The sequence below is a fragment of the Geotrypetes seraphini genome, chromosome 12 (assembly GCF_902459505.1).
Source record: "Geotrypetes seraphini chromosome 12, aGeoSer1.1, whole genome shotgun sequence".
Taxonomy (NCBI): Eukaryota; Metazoa; Chordata; class Amphibia; order Gymnophiona; family Dermophiidae; genus Geotrypetes; species Geotrypetes seraphini.
The window spans coordinates 46,549,927-46,572,288 of NC_047095.1; the positions used below are offsets into that span (position 1 = coordinate 46,549,927).

At 40.6% G+C, this 22,362-nt stretch overlaps 1 protein-coding gene across 4 annotated transcripts in view; it reads right to left on the reverse strand.

The window, feature by feature from the left end:
* Window positions 1-22,362, reverse strand: part of DNAJC6 (DnaJ heat shock protein family (Hsp40) member C6) — a 119,267-nt gene that overhangs the window by 58,026 nt on the left and 38,879 nt on the right. For all 4 annotated transcript variants that reach the window (XM_033916791.1, XM_033916794.1, XM_033916793.1 and 1 more), the window contains 5 exons: window positions 16,385-16,535; window positions 13,690-13,739; window positions 13,401-13,549; window positions 7,330-7,452; window positions 2,959-3,092 (listed from right to left, as the gene is read on the reverse strand). In XM_033916791.1, coding sequence (XP_033772682.1) covers window positions 2,959-3,092; window positions 7,330-7,452; window positions 13,401-13,549; window positions 13,690-13,739; window positions 16,385-16,535 — 607 coding nt within the window. The remainder of the gene's footprint in view (window positions 1-2,958; window positions 3,093-7,329; window positions 7,453-13,400; window positions 13,550-13,689; window positions 13,740-16,384; window positions 16,536-22,362) is intronic.

Below are 22,362 nucleotides of genomic sequence, written 5' to 3' on the forward strand. Positions count from 1 at the left end.
TTGCTGCACTGGCTTCCTGTAGAAACCAGGGTAGTCTTTAAATCTGGCCGTTTTGGGTGATACATGGCTTAGCACCAGGATATTTTGTTGATCAATTTCAGTTTGTTAGTTCAAGATGATCTTTGCGCAGACCATCTGTATTGGTTGTTCCCATCGTAAGAGGTGGCCTGTATAAAAGCTGTCTTCATCGGTTACTATCTTTTCAAGCTGCAACATGGGAAAGAGACTGAGAGGCCAACTCTACAAACGGTGTTTTACGTTAGGCGGCAGCAGGCATTGTACCGCCACCTAACTTAAATGACCCGCATCCTCAAAATTTAGCTAATATAATTGCGGCTATGGAGGCACCTACTGACGTCTATGGCTGACGTAGGCATGGCCAATGCCGGAAATGCTGGTAGGTGCCTCTGTAGATACAATTCATGTGAAAGGTAGGCGCCAGATATGTAGGCCTTCAAAACCTTGGTTACATTTCCGGCGCCTACCTTTCACGCAAATCACAATTCTGGAAGCGGCACCTGTCGGCGACTGACATGCGGCAGGTACCCCTTTTTTTAGGCACCTGTCCCGGTAGGTGTCACTTACAGAATCAAGGCCTTTGCTGCTCACTGCAAGTTCTCACTCTCATTTTAGAAAATTATTAAATACGTTTTTATATGTTAAATATCTTCTTGAATGACGCTATGTAATTCACTGTTCAGTTTTTCTTTATTGTGGGTTATAAATAAAAATGTTATGTTTATGTTAAATCATATTATGTTTACTGCAGCTCAGTAAAAGGGCCCCTAGATGTCCTAAGCTTCATGCGTTCTACTGTCCACACTCTGTAGAAATATTTAAAAAGGTATCAAATCTGCAGTTTGTTCTTTATCCAACTCGTGCAAGATATTAAACCATGAACGTTCTTGCAAAATATAGAATGAAGCAAGACCAGGAAGTGACATCAGAAGGGAGCCGAGGCCGGCGCGAGCAGCAAATGGAAGATTCTGCTGACCCCCCTCCCAAACACACACACCTTTTTACAAAACCATGCAAGAGATTTTAGTGCCGGCCGGTGCGCTAAATGCTCTGCACTGCTCTGACGCTCATAGTTAATGTAAAAAATAGTTTGGACAAATTCATGGAAGAAAGTTCATAGCCTGCTGTTGAGACAAACATGGGACGGTAGCATGGAATGCTGCTCCTATTTGGGTTTTTGCCACGTACTTGTGACTTGGATTGGCCACCGTGAAGACAGATGGACCATTGGTCTGACTGAAGGCTAGATGGACCATTGGTCTGACCTAGTAAGGCTATTCTTATGTTCTTATTTTCTGGCCACAGCAAAGGTGGCCTTAGCGCATGGGAAAGATACACATAAGCAGCACACTAAGGCCACTTGTACCGCAGCTTTAGAAAAAGGACCTCATAGTCTTTTGCAGTATGTTAAGGTCCTGACCATACTCCTGACTCCCTTCCCCCTTTGTTGCATTGTCTCTTCCTATTATATTATTTGGCATTTCAATTTTCCTTTTCTATCTATTTGTACGTATATTTTCTATTTATATGTATATTTATTTCAAAAAAGCCTTGATGTTTATACAGAAGGCGGTATATTAAACCTAATAAACCACAAATCATAAACCATTAACTAAGCCCAGATTTAACGTAGCACTTTGAAAGGCATTTCTTTTATTTATCTATCTATACATGGTACCTGCAAAAAATTAACGTGAGAGCACTTAAGGCCAGATTAGCGCCGGATGTCAATCAAAATACAGCGTCATATATAGAATCAGGCCTAGTGACGTCTAAGTAGACTTATGTCTAGGACGCCTAACGATGCCTAAGAGCTTCTCCTTTAGGCCAGCTTTTCACTCGCCTAATTTGGCGGTGCCTATGTCGGATGCCTAATGACACCTAAGTCAACCATGCCTATTCTCCGCCCATAACCACGCTTACTTTTTAACATAGGCATCGTTAGGCATCCGTAAGCGTTCGATGGAACTTCCTAAGAGTTCAGCACCGAACTCTTAAATTGCTTAATTTTTTTTTTTTTTTTTGATTGGCTGAAAGCCAGCATGGTCAATTACTTCACTGATTAAGCCAATTAAAAAATTAAAGTTTGAGATCCGTGCTGAACTTAGGCAACACTAGGCAGCCAAGATTAGAGCGCTGTTTACAGAATATGGCTGTTAGCATCTCCCTCATTAACTCTGTGCTAATCTAACACGTTAACTGGATAACACAAGAATGCCCACTCTCCACCCATGACATTCTCCTTACTATAAATATATTTTTTAATAATAGACCAACGTGCAGATTACCACATACAAACAGTAAAAATAGCACAAAACATTAACACATTTTGAGGTAGCCTGCTGGTATGCTATAACTTCACATTAGAGCAGAGGTGTCCAACCTGCGGCCCCGTGAAATATTTTGTGCGGCCCCGGTCAAGGGCAATGCAGTGTTTTCCTCTGCTGCCCCCGGGTGTTTACCGTCTTGCTGGCTCCCTCCTCTGTCTTGCTGCAGCATTTGTGCGGCCCCAGAAACAAAGGTTGGACACCCCTGCATTATAGCTTAATGCCCTCTAGTAATAGGGCCCCATAGTTCAATACTGTGATAAAATATAACTAAGGAAGATTTTATAAGCAAACACAATAAATTTCTACTGCTAAGCAGTTTATCACTAAACGGCAAGTAGAATAAATCAGTTGCCTAAAGTCACATTGTGTGTATGAAAACACATGAGCCAAGGGGAACTAATCCCATTATCCAAGATTTAGGACGGCCTCATTTCAGACATCGGCCAACAGACTATAATCATGTCACCCAGTAACTGTATCCCTGTCATGACATTATTGAGAAATGCATGACAGAGATACATGAGGTGGACAGATTGTTAAGAAGCATTGAATGTTAGATGGATGTCACGCCTATATCATGGTCTTTAGACATGCAACCAGCACACTGTACCTCCTGTGAGATGGCCAGAGTCCTATTCCTGGTCGCTTTGAGTTCAGCAACTGAATAGCAGGGACTGGATTAGAGAAGAGATGACAGAAACAAAACATAGCGCTGACCAGAACTGCTGAAGCTGCACGACCATCCTGTCAAGAGAAACACAAAGGCCTGAAATGAGGACTTCCTGATCAACCGGAAACATCATCAACTATTCCATAGTAAGAACCACCAAATAGGGCTAACATGACGATGGCATTGACACACTACACATATGGTAAGGAAAGCCACCAGAGTAATGAATTTCCAAATGGAAATAACTATGGCCTTCATCATAAATCATCCATGTGCTTAGTACAATGTTGCTATCAAAGGGCAATGCGGTTTTCTTTGTTTTCAAAGCTTTAGAATCATTTCCCAAGTAATTTTACTACCAATTGTACGGTAGAGCTGGTATCAGATCAATTAAAAAAAAAAAAAGCTACAGACATTTCGGAACATTGCAGTTAGAATAATTTATAAAGTTGGTAAATGTGAGAGAATTTCTCTTTTGATGAAGGCCCTTCATTAGTTGCCACTTGCCATTTAACCTTAGGATCGAGTTTAAAATAGCTTGTACTAGATTTTTACATTTTTCATCTGGTTAAAATGTAAAGGGTTTCATCTGTCAAATTAGGTTTTTAAGTAATCATAAGGATTCTCGCACAAAATTTGGTATTAGCTTTCCCTTTCCTGAGCAATGTTAAATCAAAGAAATATGTGGAACACTCTTTATGCTATCAAAATACTACAATATGGTATAAAGTTTGCCTCTTCAGCTTAGAAATTGTAGCTCTTATTCTATTTTCAATAAGAACTTAAAAACCTACTTGTTTGCTAGATACAATACAGAATAGCTGATTTGGATGTTATCCATTATCATGCCATGTTATTCTCTCTGATGTTAGACTGTTTCTGTCATCCATGTTGAATCCTTTATTGAAAATAAGGAATGTAAGACATAATAGTGAGGAGGGGCATTTTTGATATGACAGAAGTGATCCAAAATTCAGGTAGAAAAAATGGTCATTTCAAAACTGCAAAATGTCTTTTTCTTTTTTTTTCTTTTCTTTTTTTAATGACCACCTCTAGACTTGTTTGCCCTTAGTGCATCTATCTTTTTTGACCATTTTTTAAAACAAAAATGTCCACATGAATAATCGCACAGAACAAGCCATTGGGATGTAGAAGGGGTCAGCATTCTTAGTGGATTGGCCACACAGATATCCCAGCAGCGCAGTGGGGGTTCTTAGTGGGCACTGTAGTGAATGTCGCATAAAAGTTCCCAGGTACACATCTCACAATAACCCCTTTATGATGTAAGGTGAGCCTTTCAAAACCCACCTAAAACCTACTGTGCCCAACTATACACCATACCAATAGCCCTTACGCTTGCAGGTGGCACCTACAAGTGGGTTCAGTAGGATCTGGGTGGGTTTTGGAAGGCTCACATTCTCCATAAGTGTAGCAGAGTGGAATATATTATGGGCCTGGGTCTCCATCTCTTTGCCCACTAGGCTACAGCAGGAACCCGCTTGCTGCTCTACTAGGACTGGCCATAACTTGTGAAACTATAATAGATGCAGATATGCAGTGCTTCATTCACATCTCTGGGGGATGGAAAGGGGTCAGTGACCATTGAGGAAGTGGGGTGGGGGCATGCTTATATCCCTCCAGTCATTATCTGGGCATCTTTTTGGCACTTATTCATTATTTAAACAGGTCTAGCCCCAAACATCCAAATCCTGCCCTGGATGTATTGTTAAAGGTTTTGACTATGGCAGGAAAATGTTCAGGTCATAAGTCCATCCTAGTCCCGCCTATACCACATCTGTAACACACTCCCTTGAGATTTAGACAAACTGTGAATGAACAGCATAGATATCCATCTAGAACAGTGGTCTCAAACTCGAACCCTTTGCAGGGCCACATTTTGGATTTGTTAGGTACTTGGAGGGCCTCAGAAAAAATAGTTAATGTTTTATTAAAGAAATTATAATTTTGCATGAGGTAAAATATTTATAGTTTATAAATCTTTCTTTTTGGATAAGTCTTAATAATAATATTGTCATTTATAGCTAATGAGACATATGATCAAGAAACTGTTTTATTTTACTTTTGTGATTATGATAAACATACCGAGGGCCTCAAAATAGTATCTGGCGGGCCGCATGTGGCCCCTGGGCCACGAGTTTGAGACCACTGATCTACAACAAAAGTTTTGAAAATACCAAATTAAAAGGGTTTGGCAAGTAAAATGTCTATCTGCCCCTTTATGCCATTTTTGGGGTGTTTTTCTTGTTTGAAAATGAGCCCGATAGTATAGTATAGTTACATCCATACCACTGTAATTCAATCAGGGTTAGCCATAATGGGAACTTAACAACGCATTATAATGTACATCATAGGCGTCAGAACGGGGGTGGCCACAGGGGCCGTAGCCGCCCCATAAATTTAGCTCTGATGGTCCAGAGGTGCAGCAGGCAGGAGCAAGCTTTCTACGCTCCTGCCCACTGCTAACCTGGTGGGTGGCATCAGCCACAGGATGCGTTTTCTTCTACTGCTCAGCAGCAACAAGCATGAGCTCACTTTGGTGTTTCTGCTTGGTGCTGAGCGGCTTTTTGACTGGCTCCTGTGAATTCTCAAAAGCCACTCAGAGCCGAGCAGGAGCGCCAAAGCGTGCTCATGTTAATTGCCGCTGAGCAGCAGAAGAAAACGCATCCTGCGGCTGCCACCCCCCACTGGGTTAGCAGCAAAGTAGGAGGGCAGAGTGCAGAGTATGACAGGGGGAGAGAAGGGGGCTGGGTGCAGTGCCTGACAGTGGGGGAGGGAAGGGGGCTGGGTGCAGAGTCTGACAGGGAGGGGGAGATTGGCTGGGTTCAGTGCAGTGCCTGATGGGGGAGGGAAGGGAGCTGGGTGCAGAGTCTGACGGAGGGGAGGGAAGGAAGGGTGCAGGGAGTAGGGGAGGAAGGGAGGACAGATGCTCATGGGGTTGGGAAGACAGATACAGCACATACTGGAAGGGGGTTGGGAAGGACAAATGCACAGATGGGGGGTTAGGAAAGGAGGAAAAGAGAGATGCTACACAGGTGGTGGAGTAGTAGGAAAGGAGAGAAATGAATTGCCTATTGCTTCCTTCACTATTTTAGTTATCCATGCCAGGTCTTTTGCTCGACTCTTTTTGCACCCCTTTCTGAATCTGGGGATATACAGATTTTGCGCCTCGCTCACCGTGTTCTTGAGAAAAGACCAGGCATGATCTACCGTTTGCCATTTTTTGGAAGTGTTCCTATGTTTCTTCCTTACCATTTCTCTCATTGCTTCATAGTTTCCCTTTCCTGAAGTTGAAAGTTGTCGCTATAGTTCTCTTTCCTTTCAGTATTCCTACCTCAACCTTGAACTTGATCATGTTATGATCGCTGTTTCCCAACGGTCCCACTATCTCTACTTCCTTTGCAGGGAAGGGGGAATACAGAGATGTCTGATCATGGGAGAGGGATGAGATGGTGTATAGGGATGGAGGGAAAGGGGAGATGGAGGAGATGGTGCACAACAATGGGTGCGGCAGGGAAAAGATAAGAATAAATGCTTCTTATGAATAGATGGGAGTAGGGGAGAAGAAAGGAGGAGATGGTTCACATGGATAAATGGGAAGGGAAGGCATGGAAAAGTAGATTTTATGAAGAAAAATGGAAGAACGTTGAATGTTAAAAGTTAAGGCTAAAGATGGATGTATGGCAGAAAGTGAAGGAGAGAAAACCAGCAAATGGATAAGGTGGCCCTGGATACACAGTTAAGAGCACAGACAGAAGGAAGTGCAGCCAGAGATTGGGAAAGATGGTTTGAAAACCAAAAAAGGTAGAGGAAATGATTTTATTTTCAATTTAGTGATTGAATTGTGTCAGTTTTGAGAAATTACATCTGCTGTCTATATTTTGCATTTGTTTCTATTTCTCTGGGGTTGTACTGCATGCAGAGTCTCGAATCTTAGGGTTTTGTTTATATATATTAGTACTTTTAGTTTGTGGTCCCGTATTTGCATGGGGTTATCTGTGTTCTGGTAGGAATGAATGTCAAGAAGCATACAGCGTGTTTTGTGTAGTTTAATTTTGTGGTTAACCATTATGTATTGTTAATAAGATTACATTGTGTGTGTATATATGAAAAATGAATGGAAAAAATGGTATTACAATTAGTACTATTATGGGGGCGGAGATTGGGTGGGGTCTGGGCAGAGCTTGTGAGCACCCCCCCAAACAAAAAAGAATTCCGCTGCCTCTGATGTACTTAAGAGATTTTTATGCTTGAAAATAAAATACCAGTAAGAAGCTGTCTAGGTTAACTTACCATACAGTGGATAACACAGACATTTTTGGGGTTCTGCTGCAGCCAATTATACATGTTCTTGCACACAGCATATAGATTGTGCAAACTGGGAGCCTGTCTTACTGGCCAACTGCATTCAGACACCTAGGATATTGTAGATAAAAAAACAAACCACTAACAAAATGAAGCCAATATAACATGCACAAATGAAGCCATGTGCTACACACATTTTAAATTACCTTCAAGCAGCAAAAGATGTGTGAAATAAGCTGTACATCACAATATACCAAAGAACACTTGGATAACTGAGCAGTGCCAATGGCAAAACTTTGCTTTCAAATATAATGGAATTCTGTGAGAGCCTGGGACCCATACCCTTCTAATGGAGTTAGATAATGAGTCTAATATGCATGGGGTTCTATCAATAAAACTGTCCCAGAACTTTGGAATCCCGAGTGGAGGCAATTTTTCTTCCCTACATTGCTTGCTTGTTGGATAATGAGTTACATCATTTGATATAGAGAGCTGTTGGTATGCATGACAGAAAGAGACCATTCTCAGTGAATGAAAAGTCAGCAACAACTGTTGTGGCTTTGAAGATCTAAAGTAGTAGTTTTCAATCTGGCCCTTGGAGATCCTCCAACCAGGCTGGTTTTCAGGATATCCATAATCTAAATCTACACAGAAATAGTCATGAAGAAATAGTACACCTAAGGGAAAATGTGAAATTGTTCTTGTATCATTACTACCATCAGGGCCAGTCTTAGCAACTTTAGGGCCCTGTTCAGACCAGTTCAGTGGGGGTACCCTTGCCTGATCACACCCCTGCCTCACCTAGCCCCACCCAACCTTACCACCTGCTGACAAGAATTTTTTAATTTGTTTTTAAAAAATTTTTATTTATGAAATTTCAAATAAAGATATTTTTTTTCTTTCAGCTCTATCCACCCATATTTTACACACTCACCCTTCTCCTTTTTAATTTTCAACTACTTATCAATTTTCCATCTCCTCTCAGTTCATAGGTCTCTCATTTCCCATCTCACTCCAAGCCTTCTATTTCCTTTCATCTGCTCCCTACTATCACATTTCTACCTCTGTACTCACTATTCTCCTCTCACTCATCTTCTTGCCACCCTCCTTTAAAATTCTCCCACATGGTTCCACTATTTCCAGAATCCCCTCACTTTCTCCACTCTTGTAGTCCACTCCACCTTCATTGTCCGACATCTTTCTGTCCCTTTCATTCCACCCCCTAGCATCTTCCAGTCCCATCTTTTTCCCTTCTGCCACCTACAGGTCCTCCTCTGTCTCCCTACCTCCATGGTCCAACATTACTCTCTCTTTTCTATTCTTCTTCTCCCTCCCCACCCCGCTTGCCCCTTTGATGCTGAACAATGAGATAGAAAGAGAAGTTGCATCTCTCCCTCCCTTCCACTCACTAACCAAACATTTCTCCCTCTTTCTTCCCTCCTTTCCTCCTTCATTCCCTCTCCAGGTCCTGCTTCTCTCTTTTTCTTCCTCTCTTTGATGCAACTTCCTGTTTCCAGGGCAGACAATAGCAGAGAGACAGCGCTGGGAGCCACTAGCAGCATATCAAGAGTTGCTGCCATCAATAACCCCCATGCACAGCATGGAGCATACAGATGAGGGACGGGTGGGGGGAGGGGAATGACATGCTAGACCGTGGAGCCCTTTTCAGCAGCATCTCTTGCTCCTGCCTAAGATCAGCCCTGTCAAGCATACCATTCCATGAAATCACATTTTTCAAATAAGGAAATTTAACTGAGGAAAATTAAAATGAAAAACTGCTTCATTTTCTTTCAATGGAGGTTGGACAAAATAGGAGGAAATTCTCTGCAAAAAAGTACAAGGAAGGCAACAGCTGTGACAATCAGATAACGAGATGAGCCAGTACAAGAAAATCTAATCAGTGCAGTCCAAGGTTTATTCAAATATATGCATGTCAGAGATACGGGGTCAGTAGTATTCAGCAGAAGTACATTAATGCCAGCATCAACATCCAAAGTTTATTGAGACTTGTTTCTTGAGCTACAAGGTTTTGCCCAGCTTCTTCTGAATACCAAGACCCCTGATAGAGGTGACAGAAGCCAAAACACATCCATGTTGGGTCTATCTGTACAACGATATAAATCTAGGAGTGTATATTCAAATTATCCCTATCTCTACTACATGCTGTGCAAGGTCGGCGATATTTACTTTGGATTCCTTTGATTTCACAGTTTTATCTTGTGGATTTTAATCTACTTTAAATTTAGACCAGTGGTCTCAAACCCTTTGCAGGGCCACATTGTAGGTACTTGGAGGGCCTCAGAAAAAATAGTTAATGTCTTCTTTTTTAATCTTTATTGATTTTCCAATCTTCAATAGTGCAATATATAAATATATCATATATAATAAGCACATTTAACTTTCAAATATACATAACCAACCATTTTCTCCCACCCACCCACCTAATGATAATTTAATAAAACACAAACACATAGATTTCCCCAATAACCTTACCCTATTAGCCATAACCTTCCATCCTCCCACCCATCCAAGTGTAAATATTTAAAAATCAAATTATGACAGAAATAACCCCCCCCCCCCTTCCCTGGAAGTGTACCAAAACAAGAAAAAACTGACTCACGATCAAAAACCTACTATAGCGAAATAGTTAATGTCTTATTAAAGAAATGACAATTTTGCATGAGGTAAAACTCTTTATAGTTTATAAATCTTTCCTTTTGGCTAAGTCTTAATAATAATATTGTAATTTATAGCTAAAGAGACATATGATCAAGAAACTGTTTTATTTTACTTCTGTGATTTGATAAACATACCGAGGGCCTCAAAATAGTACCTGGTGGGCCGTGAGTTTGAGACCACTGATTTAGACCATTTTTACACTATTGGACCCACGAAGAAGGCTTTTTTTAACTGAAACATGAACTGTGTTGGGTTTGTACCTCATATTGTCTCTGGTTTATTGAGCTTATATTACTTGCACCACTTGATTTGAGATTATTGCATTTATCATGTTGGGTCTTTTACATGTCGGGTCTGTGCCAGTCATTTCATCCCAGATCCAGAGGAGCTTGTGATAACACACCCCTAGACATTATTGTACTAGTGGCACCTGCTGTGTAATTGTGCTCTTCCTTTGTGTTATCATGTACAACTCTTAATGTGGAACCTAGCATTTTGTAGCTAAAATTAGGGTTATTATTCTCAAAGTGTATTACTTTGTACTTCCCCACATTAAGGGCTCCTTTTACGAAGGTGTGCTAAGCGTTTTAGCGCATGCACCGGATTAGCATGCACTATAGAGCGCGCTAGCTGAAAATCTACCGCCTGCTCAAAAGGAGGCGGTAGCAGCTAGCACACGCTATTCCACGCGTTAAGGCCCTAACGTGCCTTCGTAAATTTTCTCTGTCATTTGGATGTCCAGTCACCCTGTCTCTTAAGATTCTCGTGCAATTTCTCACAGTCTGCATGTAATATAACAAAACTTGAATAATTTTGTGGCATCTGCAAATTTGCAAAATATTTTTATTGAAATTTTTGAGAAAAGCAACAAAATAACATAATAAAACATAATTAATACAAAATAACATAAGAAAACAAAATAACATAAGAAACAATATTAATACAATATAATATACAAGTGGAGTAGAACGGGTACAAGGGGATTGATTTTTCACTCTGTCAAAAATTACAAAGATTTAGGGGACACTCAATGAAGTTACAGGGAAATACTTTTAAAACCAATTGGAGGAAATTTTTTTTCACTCAGTTAAGCTCTGGAACGTGTTGCCAGAGGATGTGGTAAGAGCAGAGAGCGTAGGTGGTTTTAAGAAAGGTTTGGACAGGTTCCTGGAGGAAAAGTCCATAGTCTGTTATTGAGAAAGACACAAGGGAAGCCACTGTTTGCCCTGGATCGGTAGCATGGAATATTGCTACACTTTGGGTTTTGGCTAGGTACTAGTGACCTGATTGGCCACCGTGAGAACGGGCAACTGGGCTTGATGGACCAAGGGTCTGACCCAGTAAGGCTATTCCTATGTTCTTATGAGATTATTAGAAAAAAATAATAATAATTAGACCTAGGGTGTCACAACAATACCAACATACTATCAAAAACAGTATCAATTTTTCATCCTTAAATTTAAGTAAACAATCCCATATTTTCTTAAATTTTCTCAAACTGTCACTCTTAACTGCATATTTTTTCATATTTACTATACAAGCATACAGGCATCTGCAAATGTGAACACTTCACTCATCATTATCATTTTTGGATCATTTATAAACATGTATATGCTAAAAAGCACCAGCCCCAGTACACATCCCTGTGGATCAAAAGCAGGTTATCAAATTTCCCAATTATTTAAACATGCAGGCAGCAGGAGCACTTTCTTTTTATACTGGAGGTCTCTAGTTTGTTATAATGAGTACAGGTGCTGAGGACTACTGGATGATCCTCTAATTTTGCAGGTGTAAACAGTTGAAAGCCTAAACTGATCAGTAGCAAAAAAACAAAAAAAAACCCAACAGTAACATTCACTTAATTCCTGGTCCAGTCATCAAGTTTTGCACACACAGTCTGGTACTAAAGACTAGAAGTCTGCAAAATCTGCACTCTCTCTATAACAGATCTACTCCCCCATTTACTAAGCTGCGATAGAGGTTTCTACTGTGGCTCGGGGTGCTAAATACGCCAATGCTGCTCCGACGCGCACAGGAATTCTATGAACGTTGGAGCAGTGTCGGAGCATTTAGCGCTCTGGGCTGCAGAAGAAACCTCTATCAAGGCTTAATAAAGGGGGGGGAAGGGAGCTACTCTAATCTAATTTGGACATTTCTATTTTGCTTTACTAATTGGCTCAAGACAGATCACAGAATAAAATGAAATCAAGGGACATTACAAAAAATAATCAGCATAAAGCCATAATCTTAACACAAACTCAATCTAGTTACCTGTTTAAATATAAAGCAAGAAGATAACCTTTAACTGCCATCCTAAGTGTACGATAATATCCCGGTATTCCTGTACAGGTGGTGGGGAATAGAGCTACAAAAATCTGCCCCAACTAGTGAAGGCTTATAAGGCAGGACCCATTCTTTTTGGGCTAGCATGTGCTGGCTGTGTCACAGACCAACTCTCGCTTCCTGCTGTTGCACTCACCACCTGCCACTAAAGACTGGAATAGTCTGCCAGAGTAGGAACTGGAGGTCTTAGGGTGAGAAAGAAAACTGGAAGTCTTCGAGCAAACAGGTTTGCACATGCAGACAGTAGCACACATGCCAGAGATTCCCCAACCAGTCCTAGAGGTTCAACAGCCAGTTAGATTCTCAGGATATCCACAATGAGATTTGCATGCAGTGAAGGCAGTGCATGATAGTATCTCTCATGCATATTCATTTTGATGCTGAAACCTGAGTGACTGGAGGCATCTCATGAAAGTTTAGGAACCTCTACTGTAAGACAAGGTCATAAAATTATAATGCTACAATTTTCACTTCTTAAACAGTAAGACTTCATCTTGTAAAATGAGGTACATTAGGTAGGTGCAATGCCAGTCCTGTGCTCCATTAGTCAAGAGACTCAGCGTTAAATTTTCAAATTCAACTTTTCTTTCGGCCCAGGCTTTGAGTGTGATGAATGTAACTTCCACCTCCACAAGTGAACACCACACTACACCAACATTTATTGATGGTTATCACGGTGCATTTATACCAGGGTCTGAAAGGAGGCACAGTCTGTGCTCCCCAGCCACTGGCAGCCATTGTAAAGCCTGGTTGATACTTGGAAGGAAAAATTCCTAATGATTGTGAGTGAAGGTGTATGCTACTTCTGGCTCAGACATTCTCATAAATGGAAGGGATCAGCGCTGGAACAGGTTCCAACCAGGCTAGAAGCTCAGATATAAAGAAAGTTTGCCTGGCCCACAAAACGAATTTTGGATATATTTGGGGTGACAGATTATCTCAATGAATGCTTGAGCTCTAATTATTTTTCTACACACAACCATCTTTGAAGAGAATTCTTCAGGCTCAGTTACATGGATAGATTCTCGGACACTTACCCTGTTATGAAACTTGGCACTACGATAAGACTTCTGTGACAAATTGAACACTGTGTAGTGATCAAGGTGTCTTGAATCCAAAAATGACCGAACATCTTCAATATGATTTCGAAACCCTAGCTCAACTCCTTCTGCAGGATATGACATCACTGTAAACAAGATGGAGAAAACTAAACCCAACAAAAATTCAGGGCAGTACTCCACAAATTGTAGTTCATGGCAACGCAAAACCAGATGAAGATGGTTTTAAGAGTAGTATTCTGCTAACCCGAATAATTAAATGACTTACCAATAATTCTTGAGGTAATGTATGAAATGTCTAGCTCTCCCTTGGCATAACTAAAGAAAAGAAACAAAATAGGCCGACTGAAATTCCTCCAACTTTTGCATGCATGTTTTATAGTATTGTGCTTCCATTACACTAGGGGGTCCTCAAATCCAGTCCTTTAGGTCCATGACCCAGCCTGGTTTTCAGGATTTCCACAATGAATACATTTGAGATTTATTGTCAATCAATGCTTCAATTGCATGCAAATAGATCTCATACATCTTCATTGTGGAAATCCTGAAACCCAGGCTAGGTTGCAGACCTTAAGGACTGGATTTGAAGACCCTGCATTACATTCTAGGAAACCCGTTCTTCAATCAGAAATCTGTGTTATGTCCTTTATTCAAGAAGACCTCAAAATGTCTTAAATTCTCAGTTTTTCTCCATGCAAAAATTTCCACTTTGGATATTATGTTAAAGTAAGTATCATTAGAGTTAAAAGGCTGCAGGCTTGAAGAAGATTGAAAAGTAACACGTTGGTAGTTGAAGTGAAGTAGAGAATGACACAGGGACAAGTTTGCCCCCATGCCCCACGAGATCTTTCTCCTTTCTTGTCCTGTCCCTACGAGTTCAGTCTCTGCCAGCTCTGTTCTCATCGGCACAAGCCTCGAACACTTTTGTTGTAGGCTTGTGCAGATAAAGGCAGAGCTTGTAGGGATGGGACAGGGACAGAACTCGCAGGGACGGGGATGGAAACAGATCCTATGGAGACGGGGACAAATTTGCGCTAGTTCGTCACCAACACTGCTATGAATAGGTCTCTCTTACTGTTGCACACTGATTCTGCTACTGTTTTGTAATCTAGTCTAATTCTTAGTCTTATATAATGCATCATCTCCTAAAAATAAGAGCTCAATTTGGTTTACATAATTAGATCACAAGAAAGATCCATTAATATTCATTGGAGCTATAGCCTGCAAAGCGATGAAATATAGTGGCTTTAAACTTTGTATATGATTATAGCCTAGATAATCATAATACAGTACCGAGCGATGATTATTCAAATAGTTGCAAAGTCCCTTTACCGTAAAGCTGACAATTGAAGGTTGAGCAGTTTACACAGTCAAATAGGGCCGGATTCTGTAATTGGCGCCTACAAAGAGAGGCACCTTGTTCCCTCTAAGCTGAGCAGGAGTCCTCCACCCACAGTCTCACCACTAGAGGGTGCTGTTTTACTGTCACATTTTTCAATTGTGAGGGACAGGCAAGTTCTGCAGGACTCCAGGGAACATACCTGTCCTTAGCGACTGAAAATATTCCACCCCCTAGTGGTAGCAATGCAGCTGGAGGACACCTGCTCAGCTTAGGCGTCAATTACAGAATCGTGCTTAATGGTACCTAACTTAAAACTTAGGCCCCTGTAATGTAGGCCAGGGTTTTAAAGGCCTCCATTATAGGCACCTAAGTCAAGACTCACTTCTAGCTGTACCTAAGTCACTCTCTACCCCTAAAAATGCCTATTTTACTGTTAGGTGCTGCTATGTGCCATGCAACAGGTGCCTATCTTTTGTAGAATAACCAAAGAATTAACTCCTATGAATCCACAGAAGGATGAAAGTCCAAGACAAAGAAAATTGTGGAGTCTGAAGTTACTGATGCAGGCTTTATTAAAACAAGAAGGTGATCTACAATCTTTAAAACGAAGTTCATCCACAACTTTAGTCAATTGAAGTGGACCCAATACGGTCCATGTTTCAACCAAAAATGGTCTTCAGGGGTCCCAACTGGTTTCTGCTAGGATTTTGTAGATGTAGCAACCTAAGCCCAGTGTAAGTTGATTGTACTCCTCAAGCAAGTGGCTTGTAAAGAGAATGCTTGAGGAGTAGGGCGTAGGTTGCTACATCCACAAAATCCTAGGAGAGACCAATCGGGATCCCTGAAGACCATTTTTGGTCGAAACACAGACCATGTTGGGTCCTCTTCAATTCACTTAAGTTGTGGAAGACCTTTAAGGTTTTAAAGATTGTGGATTATCTTCTTGTTTTAATAAAGCCTGCATCAGTAACATCAGACTCCAGTTTTTCCTTCCCTCCTGTTTTTCCCATGAACGTCTTACTTACTATCAAACAATTTGTATTTCCTTTCCCTTCCCTTCCTTGTGTTTCATGTGTCTGTAATGTTACTCATTAGTCTTGCAAGAATTAGTTTTGTCATTTGCTGTATTATTCCCTAAATTTTGTAATTTTAGTAATATGTACATCACTTAGAATTCTGATTAAGCGATCAATCAAATCTTTATTAAACTTGAAACTTTCTTTGTCTTATAGAATCGCATCTATGAAGATAGGTGCCTATCACCCAATTAATTTTTTTTTTTTCAAATATGAGCGTGTTAAAGCTCATAATGGAAGCCAATTTATTAATTAACCTTCCCCCCCACACACATACTCTTTATGCATCCATATTAGGCTTTTGTATCGCCGGCTCCAGCAGTATTAGCTCTGACTCTCACAGAATTCCTATGAGCGTCAGAGCTAATACTGCCACAGCAGGTGATAAAAAAGCCTAATCGTAAAAGGGGGGGTCAGAGAGGGGTCTAAATAAATAGGTACCTAAGTTAGGCACCTCATAGAATTTGGACTATAGTGAGTAATGTTTCAGGGAAATTAAAACTGGAATCACTGGTTTGAAGAACTTATCTCTCGTCATAAGTTACCTGGCTACAGATTGCATGACTTTAGTAGACGTATCTTTTATCGTGTCCTTGAGGTTGTCCTTGAAGTTGCTGAAGAGTCGTCCTGCTCCTCCTTTCACCATGTCAAGTAAACCACTCCCATAACTGGACTCCATGTCTGGAGAGGAGGCACCTAAATTTAGAAAAGTGAATGCCATTTCACTAGAATAAATACATTACAGGTAAGGAAGTATTAAATATGACTGTAGTGTTCTAACACAACAATACATAGCATAGGGTTCAGTGATGAAGTAATACTGGTATGTATGCAATATATAATCATTTGTAATACCCGCTTCACTAACCTGATTGAGTAAAATAATGTCACATGACCTGCTGCCATGTGACCTATCTTCTCCTGTCTGTGCCAGTTCTTCTAAATCTGTATGGCCAATCAATGCAATCTGACACTTAAAGAATCACCATTGTGCTTCTTTACACAGGTTGACCAATGCCCAGGTGGCAATTAACTAAATCTATTAAACTGTTCAAAGTTTACACCTTCTTCTTAACATAGCTCTATATTATATATGGATATCTCTCTGGTTTAGAATGGTGGTCTGCAAAGTTTCAAGTTTTATTAAAATTTTTATGTATCGCAATATCATAAATTCAAAGCGATTTACAATTAAAAATGGGTCTCAATTATTAACTACAACAAGCACATGGACATTACAGACTTATACATAAGGAAAGTGGGGCCAGTTTTCAAAATATCTACATCAGGGCAAAATGCAAGTTCAGTTAACCCACAGATCCCTTCATTGCTGTACATATAGCCACAGAGTTCCTCAGATGTTAGCTGTCTGCAGCTCTTAAAAACACTGATTACTGCACAATAAACTCTGTATAGCAGGGCTGCCCAAGTCCGGTCCTTGAGATCTACTGGCAGGCCAGGTTTTCAGGATATATTACACTGTTTTTTTGTTATTCATTTTGTATTTTCCTTTTTTGTTCTACTTTTCTATAATGATTTGTATTTCATCTCCCTCCTTTCCTTGTGTTTTTAAGTTTGCAATCGTAATTTTTCTAATATTGTAAGTTAATATGTTTTGTTTTGTATTTCCCAGAAATTGTCATTTTAATTTGTTCATCGCTTTGAAGTACGATTAAGCGATTAATCAAAACAATTATTAAACTTGAAACTTGAACTTGAAACTTGATATGCACAATGAATATGCATGAGAGAGATTTGCCAGCACTGCCTTCTTGGTATGCAAATATTTCTCATGCATGTTTATTGTGGATATCCTGAAAACCTGGCCTGCCAGTAGATCTCGAGGACTGGACTTGGGGAGCCCTGCTGTATAGGCTTCAACATTAATAATAGTCTGTCCTAGTTTGCAACTGAATTTCTACCCATTGCCCTTATTTCAAGGCTCTGAATATTAAATCTGTGGCAGGCTTCTCAACCACAGATACTACACAGAGAAGCCAAGACCAGACCACATAATAATGAACCAAATCTCATGGTTTTGTTTTCCATCTCAATTAGCAGCTTTGATGACATTTTGGTAAATGTCCGATTCTCAAATGTAAAAATTCATTTATGAGGGCTGGACATAGAAAGTGAAGTTAGTAATAATTCTACGGACCTACTTTTCAAAAAATACACCAATGCCATTATTATTTGCCTTGTGTGCAGGGCTGTGGAGTCGGAGTTGAGGAGTTGGATACAATTTTGGGTACCTGGAGTCGGAGTCGATAAAAATGTACTGACTCCGACTCTTGATAAATTTAAATTATAATAAATTATAATTTAAAAAAAAATACAGCAAGTTCAAATGTCTCATTTCACAAACAATAGTCATAATTAACACAGTATTTGTGGGCATTTTCCACCAATCTATGCCGAAAAGTGGGCAAATTTTTAAAATGTTACACGAGAAATTACGTTTCGCATAAAATAGCTGTAACTTCTGAACCATTGCTTATTTTTGAATAAAACTTTCAGTTTCTTTTCTTATATTGAATTCAGTAAAGCGACATCGCATATGCATGAAAGATAAACGACCAGAAAATGTCCAAATAAAGAGATTCCAGCAGGAGATTTTTAAAGAATTAAAAGAAGTAGAAAAGTATGATCACTCATCAAAACTGACTGTAGAAGAAGCCAGCCTTGTTTATCCCGAGATTATTAGTGATATGGCTAGAACCGTAACAGCAATGCCACCTACCCAAGTCAGTGTTGAAAGACTATTTTCAGCTCTAAAAATAATCAAAAACAAACAAGGAGAAGAACCAACGAAGTCTGCAGTGTTTCGGTTAACATGCCTTCATCTGGGGGTCCCAGGTTGATAAAGGATCAGATAAAACCGAAAGCAAGAAAACTGTAAAATTAACCTGTAGCCTGTATTGAAGAAAACATCGGGGAACAATCCGTGTGTGAACTCCAGGCTATGGGTTAATTTGACAGTTTTCTTGCTTGCCTTTTCAGAATATTATCTCAGAGCCAGATTCAGTAAATAGTATCCAAAAGTTAGACACCACTATGATTTGCGCTATGTATATTAAATCAACTCAACAAAAATACAAAACTTAAATGAAAGCCACCCACATTAACTCATGCGTATGTTCCCAAACAGTGAGCTATAAAGGGGAAGAAAAGCCTCAGAGGCCTACAGAAGCTTTACCAAAAATCTCAAGACTCCTTTGCTTAGGTCCAAACTGCATAGGAGCAGCTGTATGCGATAAGAAGCAATCCACAATACCGAGAAGTTTGGGAAATACTTGATGCCTCGATGGAAACTTTAAAGTTAAGAGAATTTTTTTTTTTTGCTGCTGTTTCTCTATTTTGAGAGTTTTCTTTTGAAGAGTAAAAAATATTTTTAAATCTTTTTAAAATTTTAGAAAGATAAGAGGTTATTGACAGGAGATGATTTTGTGCTTCTGATTAGAAAGCATGAAGCCATGAGAAGTCTTGAGATTTTTGGTAAAGCTTCTGCAGAACCACTACTTAAATGAAAGCCATCACCATTAAATCATATGTTCCCAAACAGTGAACTATAAAGGGGAAGAAAAGAGACTTTTCTTCCCCTTTATAGTTCACTGTTTGGGAACATATGAATTAATGGTGACGGCTTTCATTTAAGTAGTGGTTTTGCATTTTTGTTGATGTGATAAATATACTACTATCTCTCATATTAGTTGCATCTGAATCAATTCTTCTTTGCTTTTGATTTCAGGTCTATTAATTTGGGATATTCTCTCCCTGTTCTGGTGCAGCCTGAAGCTGGTTACTTGACTTTTAGATATAAGTTGACAGCTGTTTCATTTGTTCAAATTTTTGGTTCTGACTAATCTTCTGTATATTCAATTTTGTATTTTTTTTTTTCTGTTATCTCATATGTGGCAGGGGTAATATTCAGCTGATGATTTTCAGCATATTTTTAAATGCTGACTGCTGCTGCCAAAATTATGCTCAGGTATCCAAAGCCGGGCCATATCCAGGTAACATTAACCCTCAAATTCTATAACGTGTGCCTTAAGACATCTGCATAGGCATTAATAGCTCATGTAGGTGCTTAACTTAATTGAGTAATAGGCTAAACAAGCGCTGATAATTGGCACTCAGCACTTCTTAATTGGAAGTTAATTAAAAGTTAGGCACCTATCTTGGTAAACATGAGTTTACCACAGCTGGGGAAGATTTTCAAAACCTAGCATGCCCAATGCGGTTTAATGGGGCAGTATTTTACCAGCCGATTATCCGAACGGCTTACCGTGGTCTTTTTCTAAGATTCCTAGCTGTCTCTGACTCTGCCATGCAAATGTAATACAATGAGGTCATTAATATTAAAAAGAGCACTCCGGGCAATTCTTTATCATCGCTGGGTGATTCCCTAACCTTGTTGTTGCATATTTGCGGACAAACTTTACCAGCAGAGTCTGAGCTGATGTAGCCTTACTTTCCAATCAGTGCCTGAGCACTGATTGGCTCAGACACTGACAGGAAAGTAAGATTTCATAGCTCAGATCCCCCCTCCTCCCTCCCCCTGCAAATTTAAAAAATAAACCCAAAACAAAGAGACCCCAAATCAAAGATCAGCAGGAGGAATGCTCACGCCCTCCCCCTGTCACAGTCACTCAAACCCCCAATTCCCCCCCCCGGCAGTGGGAGGGATGCCCACTCCCTCCCACCACCGCTGTCACACAAACCTCCTGACACCACACCCCAGCAGCAGGAGGGATTCCCATTCCTTCCTGTTGTTGCACAACCCCCCAACACCCCTCAGCAGTGGGAGGGATGCCCACTCCCTCCCACTGCTGCTGTCGCCCAACCCCCTGACAACCCCCCATGACCCTGATGACCCCCTAGCCCCCTTACCTTTTTCATGAAGGCCAGATGGAGGGATGCCTACCCTCTGGCCGGCAGGCCTGCCTCTTCAAAATGGTAGGCCTTTCCCTTTCCGGTGCATCCTGGGAAGCGCTGGGGAGGGGCCTAAAACTCTGATTGGCCCAAGCACTTAAGGCCCCTCCTTTGAGAGGGGTCAAAGGCACATGGGCCAATCAAAGCCTTAGGCCCTTTCCCGGTGCATTCCAGGATGCACCAGGAAAGGGAAGATCTGCCATTTCAAAGAGTAGGAGCTGGAGTAGGCAGCACTCCAGCCAGCCTTTGTGAAGAAAGTAGGGGGGGGTTGTTGGGGGAATGGGGGCTTGTCGGGGGTTGGAGAATGGTGGGAGGGAGTGGGCATCCCTCCCACTGCCAGGGGGTGTCATTGGGTTGCGTGGCGGTGGTAGGGAATGAGAATCCTTCCCACTGCTGGGGGTATGTCGGTGGGTTTGTGCAATGGTGGCAGCGGGAAAGAGTAGGCATCCCTCCTGCTACCAAGGGGGAGTATCAGGGGGGGCTCTGCAATGGCAGCAGTGGAAGGGATTAGGCATCCCTCCTGCCGATCTTCGATCTGGGGGTCTCTTTTTTTTAATTTTTTATTTACAGGTGTATTATGCGCATATGCCGATCGCTATCACCAGTGACTCATCCCATACAGATTTAGTGACCCTCTGCGAACCTCATTTGCATGAACGTTTTTTAGAGAATGACTCGTCTATTTCAAATCATTACATTTACGGCTATAACAGTGGCCTGTCGGATTTTAGTGCGAATGTTAGAGAATCCGCTCCTTGGTATAAAGCGCATAGTTAAAATTGGGCATGGTTAGAGGAAAGATTGTGGGTGTGTTTTTAAGTTAGGTGCCTAACTTAGGTACACAGTCAAACAAGAAGCCTTAGGGTAATTTACTCTCAGACCTCAGCTGTGCAGCCTATATGAATATTAAACTTTTTTTACGTACGGCATATCAGCCCCAAAATCGTCATTGGTTTCATTTTATAAATATGCTTTAAATATAGTATCTCAGAATAATTTAGAGTAGAAAAAATACTTTTAGAGTTAAGCTGCCTGATGCGGAGAATATGAGTCTGCTGAGTTAAAGAAGGATTTCCTTGATACAGCCTTGTATAGGTGAAACATAGTTCTACTAAGATGAGTACAATCTAACTCTAAAAATATTTTTTTCTACTCGAAATTATGCTGAGAAACTATTTAAAGCATATTTATAAAATGAGACCGATGACAATTTTGGTGCTGATATGCCATATGTAAAAAAGTTTAATATTCATATTGGCTGCACTGCTGAGGTCTGAGATTGAATTACCCTAAGGCAGGGGTGTCCAATGTCGGTCCTCGAGGGCCGCAATCCAGTCGGGTTTTCAGGATTTCCCCAATGAATATGCATTGAAAGCAGTGCATGCACATAGATCTCATGCATATTCATTGGGGAAATCCTGAAAACCCGACTGGATTGCGGCCCTTGAGGACCGACATTGGACACCCCTGCCCTAAGGCTTCTTGTTTGACTGTGTGTAATCTTAGCCTTAATAGAGAACATTATTGAAATTTATAGCCAGCTGTTGCTTGTATTAACATAAGAACATAAGAACATAAGCAGTGCCTCTGC